Genomic DNA, 22,891 nt, shown 5'->3' with positions numbered 1-22,891 from the left:
GAAACAACATGTATCCCTCCTTAGGGAAAAGAGAACCTGGTTTTTACCAGCTTTGCTTGCTCTGACTTGAGCATGAAATTTGTCCTTTCAGTTTCCCTTTTGATAAATGGCTGTAGCATTTCTCTTGTTTTCCAGTTTGTCCATATTTATCAGCTAAAGACATTTGTTTGTATAACCAAAGAAATAAATTACAAAGTATTTCACATCCAGAAGTTCGTGAATATACACGAAGTAGGTTAAGGAAATTTCTTTCTTGTTCCTCATGTTCTTGTCTCAGAAGACGGTGAATTCCCTCAATATACGTTGTGTTGAGGACAAGTGCTACAGGTTGCCCTTGTAGGTCTGCGTGTTTCTCCATATGAAGATGCTAGCCATAAGCGGTCTTGTTTAATGGAATAGCTGAGGATGTTTTAACATTTTTATTTTATAAAGCCTTGTTTCAAGATAGAGAAGACCTCTGTACACCTTGCAGCCTGAATATTATATAACTTGCAGAAAGAGAGCGTGTAAGGTGGCCAAGTGAGCTGTTTTGATATTCAAAATATGCCCAGGGATTTGCTTTAATTCTATAGTGATCTCCAGTTTTGACTAAACTTTTATAAGTATTATGAATGCAAACAATTTCAGTATAAGGCTTCTGTGTTATTGGTTTCTGTGTTAATAGAGCGACTGCCAAGATGTTGTGCAACACTCTTGGGAAATCTTGGAGATTTTTATTAAGCTTCCTGTAGACAAATAAAATGCTCATCGTTGTTCTGAGCATAGTTCTGACATTTAGTGTTTGAGCTTTCTAATTATTGAGGCAGTTTTAATGCAATAAGGATCTGAATGCGCAGACAGTGTTTCCTTGCGTTCCAGCAAATTAGAACAGTTGAGTAGAAATCTGAGAACGTGAGTTTAAAGACAACCAACTCCAGTTTCTAATCTGAATCCACAAAGACTTAAATACGAAAGAGATCTGACTTAAAAGAAAAAAAGAGAATTTTGGCAATATTCAAGGCAAAGACAGGGTTTGGCACAACTGCGGCTGTATCTTTTCTGTTATGCTACACGAAGGGCACTTTTTGGCCTGTAGTTTTGCAATTTCTTTGAAGCAAAAAGCTCTTGATTTTTTTTTTTGAATTGTTGTGCCTCTAAACCCTCATTTAATACTGAGCACCTTTTTGCCGTTAGAATGATGACTGAATGATGCAATTAGAGATGACTGGTGTCCAGGGTGTGTATTGGAGGGGAAGGAAGTAGATCTTAGTTGTGGTCTTAAAGCTTTGACTGAGCGAACAGTTATTTTTTCTCCTTTTATTAAATTTTCATTTTTCAGCTTGGTGGACACAAAGTTGCCTTTAACAATTGTATAACTGCTCTAAAGCATTTGCATTTTGCTTTGCATTGTGGCAAACGGTAATTTCTTTCTTTGCCTACACAAGTTTATCCTTCTGGTGAAACATATGGTAATCATGTTCTCATCCTGCTTAGGCATTATTTTTACCTTTTGCTGTAACAGGTTTGAGAATATTTGGCAGCTGCTATACAGCCACACGTTCTCTGCATAAACGTGATTTTTCTGATATTCCCTCATAAGTTCGCTTTAAACTAAGTTCTCATTTCTGCGTCAGTAATCTTGTTTGCACATACTTACTCCCCAAATGATGGAGACTGGCATATTTCCAGCATGGTGTCCAGAACATGTGATGGTGTCCTGCTGCAGGTTCAAAACTCTTACGACAGCAGAGATCTTTTCTGCTTCAGCTGTGCTGAGCGCGGATTCACTCCATCATGGTTTTTACCCCACAAATAGCAATGATGGGTGGTAGGTACAAGGAAGGGACCTAAATTATATTTTCAAGCACATGCTTGTTTTCTTGCTGAATGTTTCCATCTTAAAAATGGCTTTTTCCTGTGGCTCAAGCCATAAAATGCAATTCAAACAGGAAATCTAACTAACCTGTAGTTCAAGCTAATATGTTCTTCAACCAGATTATAATTAGAGATGAAGAATATAGTTTATGGGTGTAGAAACGAAATTTGGTGGGATGGAGAAGAGCATGTTGGTAGTACATACAGAAAAGGAAGACATCAGTTTTATCCAGGCATCTTACTTAAAAAAAAAAAAAAAAGGAAATACAGTAACGTTTGTGTGCTTTTTCCCTTTCTCTTCCCCAACAAATACTGTGAGTGTATCACGCAGTTGCTAACGAATTTAATAGAAAGCTAGAAGAGTCGAAGGAGATAAAGTTTTGTAAGAGTGAAAGCAGAAGGAAAAAAAAAAAAAAAAGAGAAAGCAAGTGATGTGACAGATTTATAGAAGAATAGATTTTTTGTTGTTGTTGTTCCAGTGTTTTCTAAAATATTTGTTTTGGAAGTTTTATTAATTGTACCTACTTTTAGAGAAATTAACGGCAGCTAATTTATGTCAATTCTTAGCATTGGCATCAGTTTTCAGATACTTAATGACTTTTGAACTAACATAAGCCTTCTTTGTGTTGATTATCTGTGGGTTTTAATGCTAATGAATTATTTTTAACATGAATCTCTAAAAAAAGCTTGTTTATATTCAGAATCTGTTACAGAAGAATGCACGACTGTTTTGGATGTCTGGGAAGTTTTCTGTTTGTGTTTTAATTCTTAGGAAAAGCATTTTTTCCATAAAGTGAACGAACGACTTTCTAAACCAAACATCTTCATCCTGAACAATAGATGGGATGCCTCTGCATCAGAACCAGAATATATGGAAGATGTAAGTGACTTGATGGCTCTTATTTGGAATGATTTTTGTATATTAAAAAAAAAGACCTACACATGCATGAAGCATGCTAAATTGCCTTGGTAATACAGGTATTAAAATGAAAACGCCAGCTTTGTGTTATAGTAACAGGGTAAGTTATTAGATCAGAAAATGGAAATAACTTGCTGGTCCAATTCAAACGTCGTCTTTGTATTGCCTTTTAGTTTTGTAATGGTAGTGCAGCTCTGACGTTTTGATTTGACAACAGCTCAATTTTTGCCTTTTTGTCATGAGCTTTTTACCTTTTCCTCAGGTGCGTAGGCAGCACATGGAGCGCTGCCTGACTTTTCTAGTTGATGAGCTCAAAGTTATTGATCCCGTAGAAGCGAGGAATCGCATCTTTTTTGTTTCAGCAAAAGAAGTTCTGAGTGCCAGGAGACAGAAGGCCCAAGGGATGCCAGAGGGTGGTATGTAAGAACTCTCACTTTTCCTCAAGTACAAAAAAAATCATAAAACTTGATAAACATTTAAGATACAGTCATTGTTATTGTGTTTTTCTCTTCCTTATGGTCTGTTTTGTTTCACAGGTGGAGCACTTGCTGAAGGATTTCAAGCAAGATTCCAGGAATTTCAAAATTTTGAGCAGATATTTGAGGTATTTATGATGGCCTTTTTAGACTACCTCTTTTATTGATGCAAAGGTAACTTTTGTTTATGCTTAGCTTAATTTTACTGAACGTTACCAGTGTGAACAAGTGAAGGAGTGTCAGGTTTTGAAACCGTGTGACAGCTTTGCTTTATCTTTCATCTCTGTTCATGAGTTCTCACCTCGAATAGCAGGTTAGAAAGAAGTATTGTTTCATGAGAGAAGGGATCAAAACTGGACTTTAAGCTCATGTTTGGAGATCTCAATACCGATACAGTCTAAAAGATACAAAAAGAGACTGTGCTCTTAATGGTTTATGGCCAGTAGCTGGTAGAAGTTTTTGCTGCACAGTAAGCCTTAGTCTGAATTTGTTGCAGTGTAATTAATAACTGTAATTCAGGACTCGAACAGTATTAAGGTATTGTGTTTCACTAATGTAAAACTAAATATTTACTTGCATTTTTAAAGCCAGAGTTTTAAAATTATCATCATTATCTACCTCTTAGTTCTGATACTCTGAACACTAACGCTATTTCTGCATCCTCGTTGCTGTATAGAAGCCACCCTTCACCCTCAGTTTAGCCGCATTCATAGCTGGAGTTTTCACTTGCTTCGGAAGTAGGTCTCGCCAGACAATCAGTTGATTTCTGTGTGATAGACTCCATTTGTCTTGCGGAATGTGGTAACTCTAAAGCCATTCTTGGTTATCTTAAGGTGGCATCTTGGATATGCCTCGATTGTTCTGTGGGGGGGTCTTGGCACATCTCATGCAACGTGAGCTTGAAAGGTATGACTGCAACTTCTATCCAGCAAATGCTAGAGACTGCTCTTGCATGCCTCAACCAGTAATTTCTTGTTCTGTATATTTAAAAATCAAATTACCTTTAAAAAAAATATATATTTTTTCTCTCATTACAAACAAGCACATTTGACCTTAGTAAAACTTGCAAAAAGGAAGAAAATGTCAGACTAAAGTTTACATTCAGTCCTTATCCATGCTCTTGTGGTAGATGACTGAGTTGCTGAAATGATAAGTTCAGAATAAGGCAGGACACGAGTCCATGAGACACTAAATTTCTTGTTTTTGTAGTGCAACTACTAGTTGTAGCCAAACATGCATTTTTGTTTGCAATTTTCATCCCTAGAATTATAGTAGGAAACTTCAGTAGGAAAGAAAGTGGAAATTAAGCTTATAACTCAATTACCACAATGTATTTTTGCACTTTTTTTCTACAGTCTCTTATAGTTACAGTTATGTGGGCAGTTTCCTAAGTTATAATGGCATTTAATTTGCTTATCAATCAAGGCTGATACTTAAGTGGTTTACCAGCTCTGAAATCTTCAGATCTAACTCTCAAATTACTGGCACTTGAGCTGATAAAGTCACTGATAAAAAAATGTGCTGATGTTTACCAGCACTAGGTCATGTATTAACAAAAATGTTGTACATCACGTAGAATTTTCTGTGTTCAGTCTGGGAACAAAATCCTACTCGATACCATGCTTTATGCATTGCTAGCCGAAATTTCGATGCTTTTTAGCTGTGAGTACAGCCTAAGCAGTTCTGGCTAAAGCCTTTTGGATTTACTTCTATTTCCTGACAGAGGAGCTGCAGGCCCCAAGAATCGCGGATTACACTCCAGTATGTGAAAGGGAAGGGGCGAGAGCGGGGATGCTTCTGTCTGTTCTTGTCAACAATTAACCTTCCCTGCCTCAGTCTGTCTTTCTTGCCCTTTGCTCCTTACCCCTGTTCGGGTGCCCTGCTCAGACTTCCCACGTCTCTTATGCTCTTTCATCCAGGTCACATCGCTAAGCTGTCTCCTCACCTCATTTATGCACCTGTCCGCTTGTTCCCACTGACTGTCTGCTGGGTTTGTTCCTGCTGGGTTTTCTCACCCTGATTTTTGTCTTCACTGCATTAAAAACTGGCCAGCTTCTTCGTCTTTTCCACGTGTGCTGAGAGGAGGAACTGTTACTTCTCCAGTGCTCCCAGATTCGGGATTTTAGTACCAGTTCCCCAATGGGAAAGCCTGTCCTTCCCGAGACTGGTAGGAGCTTAGTATTGCTGGAATCTCAGAGAGTCTAGAAGCAACCCTTCAGTGCTAGCCTGCCATGATACTAGGAAAATTTGGACCATTTTTGAAAGGCTTCTAACTACCTTTATGTAGACTTCTGTGTGAAGGCAAAAGGCATCCCAAAAATAAACGTAACGTTTTTCTGCAAAGCACGGGATGGTTAAACTTGCTAAAAGAAAAAGTGGCCAGAATTTAATGTGGTCCAGGCAATACTGGAAATACCTGTTGGAAGCGGGGGTGAAATTAAGATTTTAGAAATTCATTTAGCAGCTTTACGAAGTGCTGTTACTGAATCCCAGTTATATTAACACACAACAAAGAAGAAAAGTGTGCAGTCTTAAGCTTTGGGCCACACTAGGAGATTCTGAAATCTTATGCCGTGGAATAATGGAAAGCAGTTTGTGTATATTTATTCTTTTATGTGAAATTTTACGATGAGATACATAGAAATGCCTTATCAAAATGACCCAAAAAAGGGCTTGTATAGTTCACTACATGTAGTAGTCTTTAGTGGATATTCCAGATGAAAACAAAAGCCAGTGTGCCTCAGGTTGTGGTGGTTGTCAAGCTGCTTCACAAACCTGCTAACAGAAATGGTGTGAGAAAGAGGGAGGCAGGGCAGAATAATAATTCCAGCTGTAATTTGGAGTCAGTAACACAGCCTGAATTAGTGTGCTACCGCTGAATCCTTCCCTAACACTGTAAGGGATTATAGCAGGCTGTGTGCTAAAAGACTCTCTTGCTGTACTGGAAGTTGGCTGGAAGGTAGCTGGTTTTGATTATGCTATTGAAGCACAGCTTTTATCTTTATTTCAGTAAATGTTTATTTACAAACTATCAGCAAAAATGTTACTGTCCTCCTCTTACCTTTTCCAGTCGTATAATTAACCTCTGTGTTTTTCCTAGTGCTCTAACTTGGATTTTCTGGTTGTGTTGTGAGTGACTGTCGTCCTTTTATCTACCACATACTAATGTTGGGAAGACTTTCCTCTGTGTCTAGTCTAGCTCTAACAATGTGCTGATATTTCTGAAACTCTGGCCTTTCATTGCTGATTTCTAGATCTGCTTCATCGAGGAACAGGGAATATAGTTCACCCATTTTGTTTATTTTGCTTTGATCTATTATTTGTAGTTAGCTGAAATTTGTTTTTACAGCGTATGCTAAGGTCATAGGCAAATCTTTTCAAAGCAGCCTAAATGCTGTTTATGCTCCGAAAGGTGCATCCACAGATTAAAAGCAATTAACAAACAAAAAACAAAACACCACCACCAACAACAACCAGATCTGATGCAAAGAAACTAGATGCTTGCTTTCCTTCCCCTGAATACAGAAGATGCTGCTGTTTTGTGACCTAGTGCAGCTTGAGCGCCAGCACCATTTATTGGCTACGTAACTCATGATGTGCAGGTGCTTTAAAAAAGTCTAAGAAGTCTTAATTTACGGTTTACAGCAATTGATTTGCTTTTGCTCAGATTGAACATTTGCATATCTTTTCAGTTGGTGCTCTGTAACTTCTGAATTGCTGTACGATGTTGGAAGTTGCAGATTGATAGAAATTCTCACTTTAGAGCATTTTCTGCTGATGTGCCTAACACTTCAATAATCTGTGAAGGAGCTAATATTTTAAGGACTACTTAGCAACTGTTCTGTGTTGTGAGATGATCCTTGTTTCTTATTCCTAATTGTGTATTTTTGCCTGGAGAGTCAGTATGACATAAGCATGTAAAATTTGTATTGACACTGAAGTGCTACTGGAAGCTAAGAATATTTATTATCAAAAACAAACAAACAAAAAAACCTCAAGCTAGGAATATTGCCAACATTTGTGTTAGAGATTCATAACTCTAAAGGGATAGCTTGGAAATTTTTCAGAAGAGCTAGGTTTATCTTATGTAGACATCTGAGTTTGCTTTTTCTGTTTCCATTATTTATTTATTTTAAACAAAAAACCTATGCACATTACTGTGAATGAACATGAAGGTGCAGATTTGCTGCTGTAGATTACTTTGAGATTTCAGTTCTGTTCTGTTTTGATTTCTATACACTTTCACTCTTTTTATTTCCCATGGGTTTAAGTTCATGGTAGTAGCAGCAAGTGCTTTCTGACAGAAATTCCAGAAAGTGTTGGTATGGAATTGCAGTAATGTGTTGTGGCTTGGGCCCCTCGCAGGAGTGTATCTCGCAGTCAGCCGTGAAAACCAAGTTTGAACAGCACACTATCAGAGCTAAACAGATAATAGATACTGTGAAAAACATTATGGACGCCATAAACGTAGCAGCAGCAGAGAAAAGGTAGGTGGGTTGGAGGGCTGGTTGGTTGTGGTTTCTCCAGATCCTCTAAGGAGCCATTTCTATGCTGGTGGTTTCCTTGGGCCATTATGGACTGTAAAATTCGCTTTTCTCTGTTGGTAAGAAATAAAGAATTTCTCTGGCGTGTCAGTCTCACTACTGTTCACCTGCACTGCTCCTTCTTGCCCAGTGTCTGGGACTTCTGTATCGGGCTCTTGGTTTACTTTGTTATTCCTTGTTACTGATTTGCAGTCTGGGGGTTTTCCAATCTTTTTTCAAAACTATTTGAAATCAGAAGTTTTTTCTAGTTGTATCCAGCATCTCAGCAGTGATGTTTGGGCCTGCATTGCCTATAGATTTTTCTTTACAGTAATACTGAGCAACTATATGGGAGGCTCTAATTTTCAAGTGGTAAAAATACCATAAGGAATGGGAAGAGCCTATGCTAACAGAGGCTTTGCCTCTGGCCCTTGTCAGATTGTATCCTTGAATATCTTTTTTTTCTCTCTTTGCTTATGTAATCCTTTTAGTGCTTATGATAGTAGCTCATCTTTCTTGTGTTTTCATATGTTCTTTTAGATTTTCATGAGTATGTTTTTTCCTCACTTTTATTCCTACCTCTCATCTCTCTTGTACACAGTGAACTTGCTGTTGTGTTTAATCCTTTCCATCCACCTCCTTTCTGTCTGTTAATAGTGTGTCTTTGTTCCAACAGACCCCACTGTGCCTGTCAAACATTCATCTTCCTGAGTATATCAGCATCTACAAATTGCGTGTTTACATATTAGCTTGTCTCACTTTGTCAGATGCTATGAAAACATGCTGTGAGACTGTTGGAAAATATTCTGATACCTACTTAAATCTGTCAGTTGACCTGCCAAAACCTGTGTAGTGACCCCTCCTAGTTTGAGTTGTCATTTGATGTTACTGATCATCCTTCGAGATGTAACTGCTCTAGATTTTAAGCAATTTTTACTTAAATGGTAGGTCCAGGACTTCTGAAGAGAGTTGTTTGTGACAAGGTTAGTTTCTGCTGCCTCCCCTCACGTCATTGTTAAGGAATAGTTGAGTGATGCTGGTGAGCAGCAGTAGGACGGTTAGAAGTTTGACCAGATTTCTCTCTTTTTTTCTTTTAAAGGTCAGGAAAGGCTAATTATTAAAGGCCCTTTTTTCTCGTACCTCTTTATTTAGTTGTAATTATGTACAAAGGCAATGATTCCAACTCCAAATGCTGCTTTTTAAGATATATCAAAACCCAGTCATTGGCGTTATGTTCAATCAATGCAGCCTTTAAATACACCTGTAAATTTAATGCCTAAATTTCAGTCGTTCTGAAATAGTGTCTTTGCTTTGTTCAGCCACTGTGACTTTGGATTCTCTTTGGCTGTCAGTAAACCATAAGCTAGATGGTTCATGCCTGACGATACATGCTTGCTTCATTTTGGGGAGAATACCTGCTGGTGATGGTGATTTCCTTTCTGCTCTGTTAAGAGTCCATTCAATGGAAGAGCGAGAAGATCAGAAGGATCGGTTGGACTTTGTTCGAAATCAGCTGAACATTTTGACGGAAGATACTAAGGAAAAAATCAAGCGTGTAACTGAGGAAGTAGAAAATAAAGTAAGTAATACAAAGAGGACAGTTTTATAGTCAAGCAAGGAAGAGATTTATTTCCCTTCTTTAAATTCCAGTTTAATTGGTAGGAAGCCTGGTTGATCAGGTGGGTTTGTTTCTGTAAGAGGGATGAATTATATCCAGTTTTCTACTAACACTAATCAGATGTGTAGCATGTGCCTTTTCAAAAGAAAGAAGAAGAAAATGACAGTCCTTCCTGAATGTCAGGTAATTGAATTGTTTGGTTTTTTTTCACTCTGGCTGGAAAAGGTAGGAGAAGCACTATTGTTTTGTCTTTCAGGTCTCCTCTGCCATGACCGATGAGATTTGCAGACTTTCAGTTTTAGTTGATGAATTTTATTCAGATTTTCACCCTTCTCCTCAAGTGTTGAAGCTCTATAAGACAGTAAGTTTTCTTGCGAGGTTTGAAGCCAGGCTCTTTGTATAATTTGCATATCATTTTATGTGATGCTTCATTTAAGCACTACATAATTTTTACTTTATGCCATGCATATATGTTTACTTAAAACCACAACAGGTTGAAAATATTTTCTGCCTTGTCTATAGAAAGAATTTTTTTCAACCATCTTTTTACTAGTCATAATTAAAACTAATTCACTGGAATGCTGATTTTGTCTTCATTTGTATTAAGACCTTACATAAACAATTTTCACCGCTCCTAAAATGAAATAAATCAAAAAATAAAAGGAGTGTGCAAATATCTGACACTTGATATTACTTTTTTCAAAAAGCTTTGTAGAAAGAAAAACAAAAAACAAATAGTTTTCATTAAATACTAATCTAAAATTTCCTGCTCAGACTTAGTATTTTAAAAGAGCATACACCTGTAAGTTTAGTCATTTGGCTCTTTTGCTCAGACTTTGCTGCCAATCAATGTCATAACTCCCACCTGTTTCAACCTTGTTGATCACCTGGGAATGCTGTGTTTCTAAGACGTTCTGCCCTGTCTTAGCTCTGCAAAATGTCCAGAGCAGACCTTCGTAGTCGTTGATGGGATTGGCTTATCTCTGGGTAGACCAGTGAAATCGCCTCCCATCAAATGATGACAGGAAATGCTCTGACGTATGCTGGTGGTATGCTCCTCACTGTCACATTTATATTGAAAATACAGGCTTTTCCATAGGCCTTTGCAAGACAACAAGCCTAGAGAATTCCTCCTTGTGTCACTTTAATTAGATTTTCAGTCACAATGTGCTGAAAAGTAGGGTATCTTCATGGTAACCTGCTTTTCTTGCCACTGCAAATAATAACACTTAGTGTTTAACATGTTTCTGAACTGTATAATGTTCTTTCTAAAACTTCAGGAACTCAACAAACATATAGAAGATGGTTTGGGAAAGAACCTGGCTGATCGTTGCTCCAGTGAAGTCAATCAGTCAATGCATCAGTCACAGCAGGAGATGATTGGTAACATGTGGAAGACAAAATGTTGACTTTTTGTTTAGAGGAAGATAATTTAAGAAAATGTGCTTTAAAAAAATTCTTTCTGATCATGATTTAATGTTAACACTAAAACATGGTAAAGGAAAAACCATCCTAAATGAAGACTGTGTATTTAGCTCAGTACCTTGTCTCTGGTATTAACCAGCACAGCTGCCTGGGGAGAAAAATAATGAGCCAGGGTAAATAGAATGATCCATCCCCAGCTGTGGGACTTCTGAACCAGAATACTGCATCTGAATTAAGGGTTTAAGCAAGTAATAATAAACCTGTCCTCTGGGAACTTGCCTAATCCTCATGTAAACCCATTTATACTTTTGGCTTCCACAACAGATTTATGAAATATGCTAATTAACAGATAATGGTTTTACAGTACGGTCTTTTCTCTGGGTCCCTCCAGATTCTGAGTACAAAACAAGGGTAGTTTCACAAAACCTTTGTGGTACAGTCCTGTATGTGTCACTCTGTGTTTTTGAGGTGTTGGGTTTGTTTTGGTAATAACTTTATTGCATACCCATTTCTTCTGCTCTGATCTGTTTCTGGTAATAAAAGATTCAGAGCAAGATCACCGAATTACATGAAGCCGCCTTATCTTACTCCATAACAATGCTTTTTCTGTATGGTGCCATCAACAGGCTTACTCCATCCTTATCTTTTGACCAGAGTTAGAGGTCTTTTAGTTAATTTGTCTATTTTTTCCCGTGGTGCTTCCTCTACACATTGATTTTATGTGGCTGTTTTATCAGAGCAATAAATTGCCTGCTCTGTTAGGATGGAGACTGCTAAAATGCCCTCTGATGTTGTTTTTTCCTTACTGTTTTTTTTTTTTTTTTAAAAAAAAGTCAGTTTAGATTCTTGGTAGTTCACAAAGCTAGTCAGCAGTGCAAGGATTCTACTTGTGAATATGCTGAAGCTTTCAGTGTTAACTCATGTTTATTCCTCTATTTCATTTTTAGAAAATCTGAAACCGTTGTTGCCTTCTGGTTCTCAGAATCAGCTCCACTTGCTAATTCCATGCAGGAGGTTTGACCTTAGCTATGATCTAAACTGTCATAGTCTCTGTGCGGATTTCCAAGAGGATATCATGTTCCACTTTTCCTTGGGATGGACTTCACTTGTAAACCGTTTCTTGGGTCCTAAACATGCTCAGAGAGTACTACTGGGACTAGCAGATCCAAACTTACCAGTGAGTGTTTCAGAGACTAGGCTGACAAGTGCCTTGTTTTACCTTAACGAGAATATATTGATTTTTATTATTTTTTTTATTTGCTTCTACTGTTTACCTGCTTGCTGCTACTTTCCCCTAGCCCTGTTGTGTGAAATACTTTTGGTGAGGGTTGTTTTTATTTGATTATATTCAGGGTTAAAAGGGAACAAAAAACCGTTCCTAAACTTTCTGCAGATGTTATCCGAGTTCTGTTTTCCTTTGGAGTGAACCCTCTGGTTAACCTTTTTATTTGTAACTTTGGGATTCTAACAGCAGAGCCAGTTCCAGATAGAAATATTATTCCAACCTGGTCCCCATTTGAAAAGGAATTCTCAGAACCTCCGTTGCTTACCAGGAGCAGATCTCTGTGCTGAAAAGTTCCCTTTAAATAAACCAAATCCTGAATATATGAAAACAAAATAAAAACAATCTGCTGTGTAGTCCCGTGATGCTTTTTACTCAGGCTGCTTTATTCCACTCTTCTAGATCCCTCGTCCTTTAGCTACCACCCCGTCTGCTGCCAGCCTTCCTGCCCTAACTCCAGAGAACGCACCACAGGATGATTTTATGGTTCCTTTGGTAATGAGTTTAGCTTCGCTGACATCACGGACCTCTATGAGCATCATCGTTGTTGGCGGAGTGGCAAGTAGTCTTAGTACCATTCACCGTCCTGGAAGTGATGGCAAAGATGAGGCCGTTCTCTTCTGTGTGGGGTTTTGTAGCATGCAGCATGAAGCACGTAATGGCTTATTGGCAGCTGGGCCAGATGAGTACACTGGGTATGAGGAATCAGTTTGTAGTGAGAAAATCGCTCTAAGTACTCTGAGTGTAGTTGGACACATGCTGTATTCCATCTCTCTGTGTTCAGTTTCTGAATTGCAGGATGATTTGATGGTGCCTTATGTAGTTTGGAATTGGTGGGAGCTTTACTTTCTCCTTCCTCCTTCATTAGAAAGCAGTGAAGCTTCTGTGAGGCCCTGTGCCAGCAGGGTATCAGCTTATTTGGGTATAGCTGTATTGCTCTACAGTAATACATTTCCCAAACTAACCTGGTGAAAGGGCCATGAAGATGACACAAAAATGGGCGGAAATAGATTTCTTTGTAGTCCTGGTACTGATTGCATTCTATAGGGCAACTCTCACATTAACGAGTCTTCTTTTCCAGATCTGGAGAACAGTAGGCTGGAAGCTCATCTCTCTTTCCCTAAGTATGTATGGGTTATTATATCTCTATGAGAGGCTAACTTGGACCACTAAAGCAAAAGAGAGAGCCTTTAAGCAGCAGTTTGTGAACTATGCTACCGAAAAGCTGCAGATGATCGTCAGTCTTACGAGTGCGAACTGCAGCCATCAGGTGCAACAGTAAGTATGAGAGCGGCGCTGCCAGTCACCCAGGTAGGAAACTGTCGGTGCCGTAGGGGTTGGCACCGGGGTGGGCATTGGCTGTGCGTGGTGTGGGGAGGCAGCGGAATGTCCTTGCAGCTTTAGGGTCCCTTGGCATTTATCGTGAGGGACACCCACAATATTTTTAGGAGGGAGTTCCTAGAGTGTGAAAGTTTAGTGCCTGAAAAGGGTAGTGCATGCCTCTTCGTATGTATGTTTGCATGTGAGAATTAGTCTTTGACTCTGTGCAACGCTTTACTGCAAAGACATGGGACTTAGCTCGGTTCTAGCGGAGGCTGAATTTGTCTGCTTTGAGATTAGCACTGAATACACTTAAGACTGTGAGCCCAGAGTCGGTTTAATTGTGAGCATTTGTTCTGTTTTCTGCCTCAGATGTTGGTATGGCCAGGTTTTAAGCAGCTGGTCCTGGCTCTTCTGCTCCGCAGAAGAGGAACTTAAGAGACCTTCTGAACTGTTCAAAGTTTTTTGTGTCTTTGCCAAATGCTTTTCCACCTGTCTCTGTAACATTGGGTGATTGGCTCCCTCAGCCTGCCCTGTTGAAAGAGTTTGTTTTGATGCAGTTGTTATTTCAGCAGAGTAGGCCTGCTAAATGAGACCTCTAACCAGCAGGGTGCAGAACACCTCTCCTGTGTAGCCCAGGCAATGCTTTACTAATACAAAGCTCAGCTTCAGATGAGGAAAGAGAATCATCCCCGTGTCCAGCAGCATTGTGTCTCTGTGAGGACATGGACGAGCTGGACTCAAACCAGTGCTCCAGTGAGGTGAAGTAGAGATCAGAAGATGTCTCCTCTATGGGAGAGCCTACTTGCTGTCCTGGGGTGGTGTCAGCGTTTTGTTGTCGTTTTGTTTTTTCCTTTGTTTGAGTCTTGGGCCCTAGCTTGGGAACACAGGACCGAAGAGGCGAGTAGGACGGGGTGTCCCTGCAAGTCTGGGGCACTTCTCATGCTCACCTCGCCCTGCAAAGTGCTCACGTGCCCCTCGTGAGCAGCGCACTCAGCATGGCACGGGCTGTTGCATGAGAGAGCACTTGGCTGCTCCAGCACGTGTTCCTGGCAGTCCCAGTCTCAGACTCAATACCTGTAGATACTCGATGAAAAATTGCCAGGTGTGATGTTGGCATAGACTGAGGGACATTTTTATGTTCAAGGTTACTTTTTAAATTTGACAAATACGTAATTCTCCTGATTTCTGCTGTTCTGTAATCTCCCTGGCAGCTGGAGACTTTGATTGCTGTGTTCTATACACGCTGCAGTGCTGCGATTTATCATGTATTATTTTTGTGGCAGGCATCTGTAAACTCCGACTACAAACTTGTTTTTCCTTTAGGGAAATGGCAACTACTTTTGCTCGGCTCTGTCAGCAGGTGGATATTACCCAGAAAAACCTGGAAAAAGAAATCGATAGGCTTTCCAAAGAAATAGATCAGCTGGAGAACATTCAGAGCAGCTCCAAGCAACTACGGTAAGTCTGGGTGTGACTGGCCGAGAGCCGATTCCTGCTGGTCTCTGTGAGGTTGGTGCTTGCTGTTACTTCAGCCTGAAAGTGAGGTCGTCACGGGGGCAGAAGGGTATGCGCCCTATAGCTAGGTGGCTGAGCAAAGCTCCCAGAATACTCTTCTAGTCAATCTTTACCTTACTGTATTGTATGGGAGACAGCAAGAATGTGTCTGTGGCACCTTCCCCAAGAACCCTTCCCATAGGAGCAGCCACACTGCATCGAGCCACTCAGTTTGATACCGTTTTTCTTTTATTACCAGCAGCAGGTGTTTACAGAACAGAAATTACCAGCAATGAGTGGTTTAGGGACTCAGGAGCAGCCTCACCCTTAGCCTCAGGTTGTTTTCTCCCTGCTGTAACCTGTCCCTGCTGCGGGCTGCCCCTTGGATCTCGGGCACTGAAGAGCTCGATCAGATCAATGCCTAGCGCTGCAAGAATGGCCTGAGTGGGTGGTGTGAGGAACAGTGCTGAGCGCCTGCCTGTCGCTGCAGAACCTCTCCCGGGTTAAATGCTGGGGGTGGGAAAGGTCCTGGTACCAGGGCAGTCCCAGGGAAACCTGGGGGAAGAAGCAACGCGTGGCAGACAGCTCGCTGCCTGGCCTGGTCCTGCACTTGCAACGTGCAGGGCTCTGACCATGTTTTCCCAGCGCTGTGGGTTTCAGGAATAGAAATCAAACACTTGATATATCTTGTGATGGTGCTGCACTGACCTGAATTCACTGCTTTTGTTTGTTTTACAGAAATAAAGCCATTCACCTTGAGAACGAACTAGATCGCTTTACAAAACACTTCCTTCAAAAGAGTAAATAAAATATCATTGGTAACTTTCCCGGTGATCCTTTGTAGGACAAAGTAGAAATTTTACAGATGACACTTCTCTGTGGAGTTGCATGAAATGATGATTATATTTTTAATGTTACTTTGATTACACTTCTTAATTATTATAGAACTTGTTTTGAACTCTGATGGTGAACCAAACTGAAGAGCTGTGGGACTTAGAGTGTTATGTTTGTTTTTGCAGATTTTGGGTTAAAAATTATCTTTAAACACTAAATTTCTTTGGGCACTTGACAATAAAAACCCATATCCCTTTTGGTTTTCATTAATATTTAGCAGTGGCACTCACTTCCTGGCATCCAGGAGGAGTTTCTGCAGGGAGAGAAAACTTAACACTGTTATCATTGTCTCCTGTTACCGGTTGATGAGGAATAGCCAGGGAGGAAGGATGCTGCTCTTTCACTTAGGGTTGTTTTGTTTTTGTGTTCTATTGAAGGGAAGTACAAAGTCTAGCATGGGGAAAGGACTCGTCTGTTCTGAAAGCGAGTGAAATTTCGTTGTGAAGCGGTTCCTCTTCTTTGAATGGAAATGAAAGATGATAAACTGTAGAGCATTCACTAGCGAAATGCAGTGGGCTCCAGTTTTCCTGCTGGCTACTGCATTTAGGTAAGGTGGCATTGATGAAGTAGAAGTAAACAGAGTTGGTAAAGTGGTGGAAGGGTCACTTGCTTCTGAGAGCACTACTGGAACCCGCATGCAGGTGAGCTGCAGGTTGGTGGTGTCACCACGCTAGCAGCAAAGAAGTAGCGTAGCCAGGGGTCTGGGCTCAACTTGTGCGTGTTGGGGGTGGAAGCCTCAGGTGCTGGGCTCGTGCTGCTGCATTCACAGAGCAGGTGGAGGCTGGGCTCGACAGTTTTTACTCATGTAGTGTCCTGAACAGCTCCTTGGCTCTGCCGTAGCGCAGAGGTCTTCTAGGTGAGACCTATGACAGGTACGTTCGAGTGGTTTTACCATTGCTCACCCCCAGCAGTGCAAAGCCTCTTAAAATTGCTGCTGACATCGGTAATCGCTTAACACCTTCATTTTTTCTAACCAGACTTTTTAAAAATAACTTATTTTGAAAGAGAAAGCCTTTTCAGAATATTTATATATTTTTATGGAAGTATTAATGTGACTAAATGAAATACTTACAAATGAGTAATAGCAATTCAAAACTAAGAGGTAGGGATTTGCTATTTTCCGGTAAAAAGGGCTATCCTAGAAGGAAATACATTTTAAAAGCTAATGCTGGAGAGGTAGGTTATTAGTAATTTGAAGACTAAGAACACTGTTTCCACCATGATGTATTTTGGTGTTTGTTTTTGACTGTGCTAGCGGAAGCATGGCTGTTTTGAAACTGTCTTTAGCAGTATGCATGGTGTCTCAGGTTCTCTGAGGGAAACTGTGAAATATGAAAATGATTAACAGCCCAGCCTTCCTGTATATGAGGTTACAGATATGTATTAATGCTCTTTTCTGGAGCATTTTTTAATGGACGTTGTATGAAGATAAAACTTTAAATGCATGTGTTCTACAATTATTTATTAAAAAAATGCTGTCCCCCTTTGCTCTAGTAAAATTATTTGACAGCTGTCTCAAATGGGAAAAGTCATGCCACTGTTTCCATGTTTTCCATGTGTACACTATAGGACAAAACCTACAAATTTTGAGGTTAAGGTTTAAGGTTTTTTTTTCCTCCAGCAGACAAGCAAGCTGTGCATTGTATTTGGGGGTTTGGAGAAAATAATTAGCGCTACAGACTTGACAAAATGCAGAACTGGAAAAAGGCTGCTCCTTAAGAGAGCAGCGCTGTGTAACAGGAATTCTGATATTAAGAATGAGTAAATGTAGTAAAGCCTAGTTTTTCCACTCCAGGACTGGTGGCTAACTTCCAGCTCCCTTTATTGTAGTATTAGCAAGCCCTTGAGTTTATTCAGCCTCTTTCTTAGGCTGAAAAAAAAGAAAGCCACAGTCCTTTGAGGGGAGAAAAAATCACCTTAATCATTTTGTTCATAAGGGCAAATTACTTGCGTAACATTCTGCTGTTCAACACGCATACACAGCAGGTCACTGCAACAAGCTCACCAAAAGCAACATCGGTTGATGTCGTTGATCTATCCACATCGCAGCCACTGCCTCTGGAAGAATTTTAATTTTTAGGACAGGTGACAATTGCCATTAAATAAAGCATTCGCATGTGACACAGTCTGGTTAAAAGCACTTGTTTATTGGTTACAATATCAACTCATGGCAACATCTTTCACTGAGCCACTGTACAAATACAAAGAAAAGATCCATTGTGGAAAAAAAAAAAGCTATAAACAGAGTTCATAGCAAGTGATTTTTTTTCACAGGGAAGTCTTTTTACAACAGCACTGTTAAAGAACAAATGGCACAAGTCCCTGGTTTTTTTAATAGCTTAAATAAAAGCTTTAAGACTGTTTCTGTATACATACACGATCCAAAGGCAGTGCAGAATCACTTCATAATTGGTAACATTACTGAAGTTTTCCAAAGTAGTCAGCAACAAGTTAAAAAAAAAAAAAAAAGAAACCTAGCTGATGAGAAATGCTGGAAACTAAAGGCAAATTAAAATCAAGCATGATTAGAAGCATTTTTTTGTTGTTTTGGACTCCTTTGGATGTAATATGTACTACAAGTGTTCAGATGCTTTTATTTTTTAAGAGAAAAAAAAGGAGGAAAAACACAAATAGAGCACCATTGTGTAAGTAAAACAAAGGCTTGAAATATCTAAGACTATTCCACCGAAGTCCATATTAGTTAAACCTAAACATACTGTGTGGTATAAGAATGTCAGGCACATGTAATCTGTTATCAGTTATATCAATTAGTAACACTGTTCACACATTTACCATAACAACACTGCATTAACATTCTGCATGTATTTTACATAACCAGCAATTGGATAAAAAGGCTTGTGGTGCCTCTGAAGTGTAGGAAGTAGTTTACCAGCATGCATGCCAGATTACTGTATACAAAGTGCACCATCAACCCATGCTTAATTACTTTTACAGGAAATGCTATCTCAAAAATCAGTCATTCTGCTACACAACCATTTATACCAACTATTTGAATTAGCCAATACTTATTCTCACCAACATCTTAAAGCACAGCACTAAACCTAGTGGAGGTGACAGTGTCCTCAAAGAGGAAAGACTAAGCACGCCTGGAATGTTTTCACAATGTTTTCATTCCACCTTAAAGTAACGTGAACTTCATCGTGGGACACGCGGTTACACTAACTGAAGAGTTAACTAGTTCCAATCCATGCATTACAGTAAGCACACGAGGACCAGCTGGTACAGCGATTCAGCTTTGCCAAGTCAAGGTCAGGCCCTCCTTAGGCTGGGGAAAAGCCTATTGAATCCACGTTCCATTTCAAATGGTCTATATTGGTGTCAACTTAGTACCTATCGGTTCTGCCAGATACCGTGCGTATCTGCAATTTAGCGAGGCAGATGATAGCAATGCTTGGAAGAAAAAAGGTCTGGAGACAGATGGAAACAGACCCACATTACTGTAGTAAGTGAGCGTACATCAGCAAGATGCCATGTAAAAGCTTTTTGTGGTTTCCAGAATCTCAACCAATAACATCCCCACCAATAAATAGATGTCTGACTTACGTGACAACAAGCCCAAGTTGGGTGCTTGCCTAATTAGTATTCTCTATTGCAAAGTTAAATCAACATTAGAATATGCCAACACAAAATAACTGTACCTGAACAAAATCAATCCTGCTACACAAAGCACAGAGTTCGTTTCCAAGCCATAACCGTAGCCTTAGATAGAAGAAAGGCTGGGAACAAGTTACTTTGCTACCAACTGTTTTGGCACAATGGTCTCAGTCACTACATTTCTGTAATTACACAACATAGTTGAAATTCAGATAATGATGCAGTTTGGCAACAAACTTTTACAGCCTAAGATGTAGCCACTAGTGCTGCAAAATCTGTTGTACATCGAGTGCGCTGTCATGGCTGCAGTTAGAAATGGCACAAGCTGCACTTGAGCTTACATTAAACTACAGGCGTATATATACCATTTTCTGTGAGATGCAAAGCTCAGGATTACATCTTTTAAGTAAAACCTACAAGGGGTCATTTTCTTAACTTTCTCATGTTAGAGGGAGTTTGAGCTTTTACCATTAAGCCACATCTATTTCAGGGAGTGCATCCATCTTACAAGTTCACCAATGACAACCGTTTTAAAAAAGGAAATACCACAGCTTGTGCAAGGTCATTATTTGGCCTCATACAGTAACAATGTGTTACACCACGCCTGGAGGCTTTTTGTAAGTAAAGTTCTAAATGATGTACGGGACAGTAATTAAACAGCAAACATCACCTTGGCAGGATCTATCACAAGCGCTCTACAAGTTCCCAAGCAGCATCCCAGATCCTGTTTCCACAGCTGTGCTGAGGCTTCTTCCACCCTTCCTTGTGCGCCAATACAAGAGGCACCTCGGGACCTGCAGCACTACAGAAACCGGTTAACCAGACAGCAAAAGCTGGGAGATATTTGTATGATGCTTTTGGAAACCTCATTAGCAAGTGGTTGGCATTCCTTATTAGCTATTTTAAAAGCAGCTGAATCCAACAGACAATTCATCAGACACCGATAGTGAACTTATCTGCAGTAATACCTGTACAAGAGCCATTACCGTGTTTACAGTCTACCCAAACTTTTAAGAAAAGTTATATACATTTGTAAAATTGGGTTTGGAGCTTCACAAGTAGAAACTAGTTCTAACACCTGAATGTAAAAATGGCACCTGTCTTGGCAACAGTGTTGACTAGGAAATTGGTTCAAAACACGCTTCTATGGAAAACACTTTTTTTAGAAAAAGAATATTTTCTTAAAATTCCATAGTAACAAATTTTCAGAATTCACTCAAGGCAGCTGTGAGTAAAAAAAATAAAATAAAATAATAATAATAAAATGCACCACTAAAAATGAAACCAAATCTGCATGATCCCAAAGAGATGCTCACTTAAAAGAGGAACAAGTATCCGCAATAGTTCTGTTAATGCAGACAGATCATAAAGCAAAATGCTGAGGAATTCCTGTGACATACAATATAGGGTGATTTTGGTCCTACACCACAATCTGCTGTTAGTAAATGTACACTTCTTCAGCACAAGATGTGCTTTTTTTCTTTTAAATTTATTTTTAAAGTGAATTTACTGTGATTGGTACATTTATTGGCACCTTCACCATTACAGACATGGCAAGTTTACAGGCACAGTTTGGAAGTACTGAAATTTAGGATTACTAACGTCAGAAGCCTGACAAATAGTCACCTCAGCCACAATCTGTTTTGGTATATTACAAAATACTGGGCACTTATATTTACTACCTGACCCAGAGATACCCAGACTCCCCATATCTTCAGATGAGGGCAGATGAGCGTTACCTTCCAACCTGGTAATTTAAAATTCATACATATTTAAAATAAGTCACTTAAAAAAAGCCAACAGACTTTTAGATTCCCCAGAGAACATCCATTGCAAGCGCAGGCACGCTGCCAGGCACCAAAAAGTTAAACGCCCTTCCTGGGTAGTTTCAGATGGACGTCAGTCACCCGATTTTCCTGTACCTGCACTCAGCTGTACTTGACCAGAACCTGTCATTTATAAGCAACTGCCATCAAAATCAGAATAAATCAGGAGGAGGAGAGGCAATGGCTACTTACAGTGGCAGTGCAGAACGACTGGCATCTAACAGGCCACCGTGGCACAGACCGCTGTGACCACAGCGGAACAAGCGAGTCACTAACTTCAGAGCACCGAGTTCTGAAGGGTCACGCAGGTAAGTAAGGTTATTTGGTTTGGTTTAGGTTACACAATTCCTTTTGAATTCACACCACACATAACTGACAACAAGCGCTTTTGGTTGTGGTATGCTTTGGCAATCCCCCAGTTTGGAGGGGAATTATAGGGGATTAACTGCACATTCAAATCTTCCTTAGGATTCTAAGCAAAGTCCTCGAATTTCTCAGTTCATGGCGGTAGCTGAGCAGGCTCTGCAAACACGCTGCTTTCTGCACACCGAGTGTCATGCCAAATCATTTCCCTAGGGCAAATCAGCTAGAGCTTGTGACGGGCCAAAACTACCTCAGTTAGTTGGAGCTGAACTGTCAAAAGGAAAAGCACTCAGCCACTTAACGACAGCAATGCAGTCACTTGGTTTCCATACCCAAGGCCTGGGTGGCATAACTGATGTGGAAAGCTGCAGCAAGGAAGCTAATACTTCTGGAACTGGACTTTTTAAATAAATTTTCTCTGTTGTTGCAAGCCTGCCTGGCATTAACTCCTTGGTGTTTGGAGGCCGTGACTGCCAATGGATGAACCAGGAACCACTGGCTTAAGGAAGAACCCCCACAATTAAAAATAGGCAAGCAGGTCAAGAAGTGAGTGAATAAGGCGGTAGGTATTAACCGGGAGTCTCCAGGGCCTCTAAAAAAAATTCAAATGCCTTCCGTTATAAAAACACATACATACCATTGGCTTCACTTTATCTACAGTAAATTCACAAAAACATTTAAAACAGCACTCTAGTTTATCCACTACAAAACTCAGAAGTGACATCTCAGGTTAAAGCAAAGCTATAAATGTAGTTCTTTAAAAAATGCAAACATATTTCTTTACATACAGACAAATGTTACATGATTGGCTGCTATAATGTGTATATTCTGTTATGTACAAAAAAAGTACAGGATTAGCAGACTGAGCACAAGCAAAAACCCTTCAAGGACAATCTAACCAAACCACCAAAAACAAAAAGACTGGCTCTTAGTTTGTCGGTCACCATGATTATGTGTGCTGGCCCCTTTTAAAAAGTCAGTGATTTCTTCCCCCCTCCCCTATTTCTTCACTTGATTTTTTTTCTAGTTTACAGAAAGCCTTTTTGTGTAATAATCAGTGAATAGAAAAACTTCACCTGCAAATACAAGGTAGAAATGTTATTTCACAGCTATAGGCTGCAGCATTGATCTCTCCAGATCTCAAATGGAGAATGTACATGTTTGGCTCCCAGTTAATTCCAGATTCTGAGAAAACTGTCCCAAGACCCTGTAGCTACAGCCATGCCATCATCGGTTACACCTAAACAGCTGACACGGTTGTCATGGCCAGCAAGGACAC

At 39.9% G+C, this 22,891-nt stretch overlaps 2 protein-coding genes across 10 annotated transcripts in view; one reads left to right on the top strand and one right to left on the bottom strand.

Annotated features, from left to right (window-relative positions):
• Nucleotides 1-18,427, top strand: part of MFN1 (mitofusin 1) — a 25,505-nt gene extending 7,078 nt beyond the window's left edge. For both annotated transcript variants that reach the window (XM_040566839.1, XM_040566840.1), the window contains exons 7-18: nt 2,627-2,734; nt 3,036-3,189; nt 3,310-3,377; nt 7,615-7,736; nt 9,225-9,351; nt 9,647-9,751; nt 10,671-10,773; nt 11,763-11,992; nt 12,500-12,655; nt 13,179-13,375; nt 14,744-14,878; nt 15,653-18,427. In XM_040566839.1, the coding sequence (XP_040422773.1) occupies nt 2,627-2,734; nt 3,036-3,189; nt 3,310-3,377; nt 7,615-7,736; nt 9,225-9,351; nt 9,647-9,751; nt 10,671-10,773; nt 11,763-11,992; nt 12,500-12,655; nt 13,179-13,375; nt 14,744-14,878; nt 15,653-15,722 (1,575 nt within the window). In that variant the 3' untranslated portion in view covers nt 15,723-18,427. The remainder of the gene's footprint in view (nt 1-2,626; nt 2,735-3,035; nt 3,190-3,309; nt 3,378-7,614; nt 7,737-9,224; nt 9,352-9,646; nt 9,752-10,670; nt 10,774-11,762; nt 11,993-12,499; nt 12,656-13,178; nt 13,376-14,743; nt 14,879-15,652) is intronic.
• GNB4 (G protein subunit beta 4) overlaps nt 17,937-22,891 on the bottom strand; it is a 58,358-nt gene continuing 53,403 nt past the window's right edge. For all 8 annotated transcript variants that reach the window (XM_040566854.1, XM_040566855.1, XM_040566856.1 and 5 more), the window contains exon 10: nt 17,937-22,891. In XM_040566854.1, the coding sequence (XP_040422788.1) occupies nt 22,785-22,891 (107 nt within the window). In that variant the 3' untranslated portion in view covers nt 17,937-22,784.

This window comes from Cygnus olor, chromosome 9 (genome assembly GCF_009769625.2).
Source record: "Cygnus olor isolate bCygOlo1 chromosome 9, bCygOlo1.pri.v2, whole genome shotgun sequence".
Taxonomy (NCBI): Eukaryota; Metazoa; Chordata; class Aves; order Anseriformes; family Anatidae; genus Cygnus; species Cygnus olor.
This window is presented reverse-complemented; position numbering and strand designations above follow the sequence as displayed.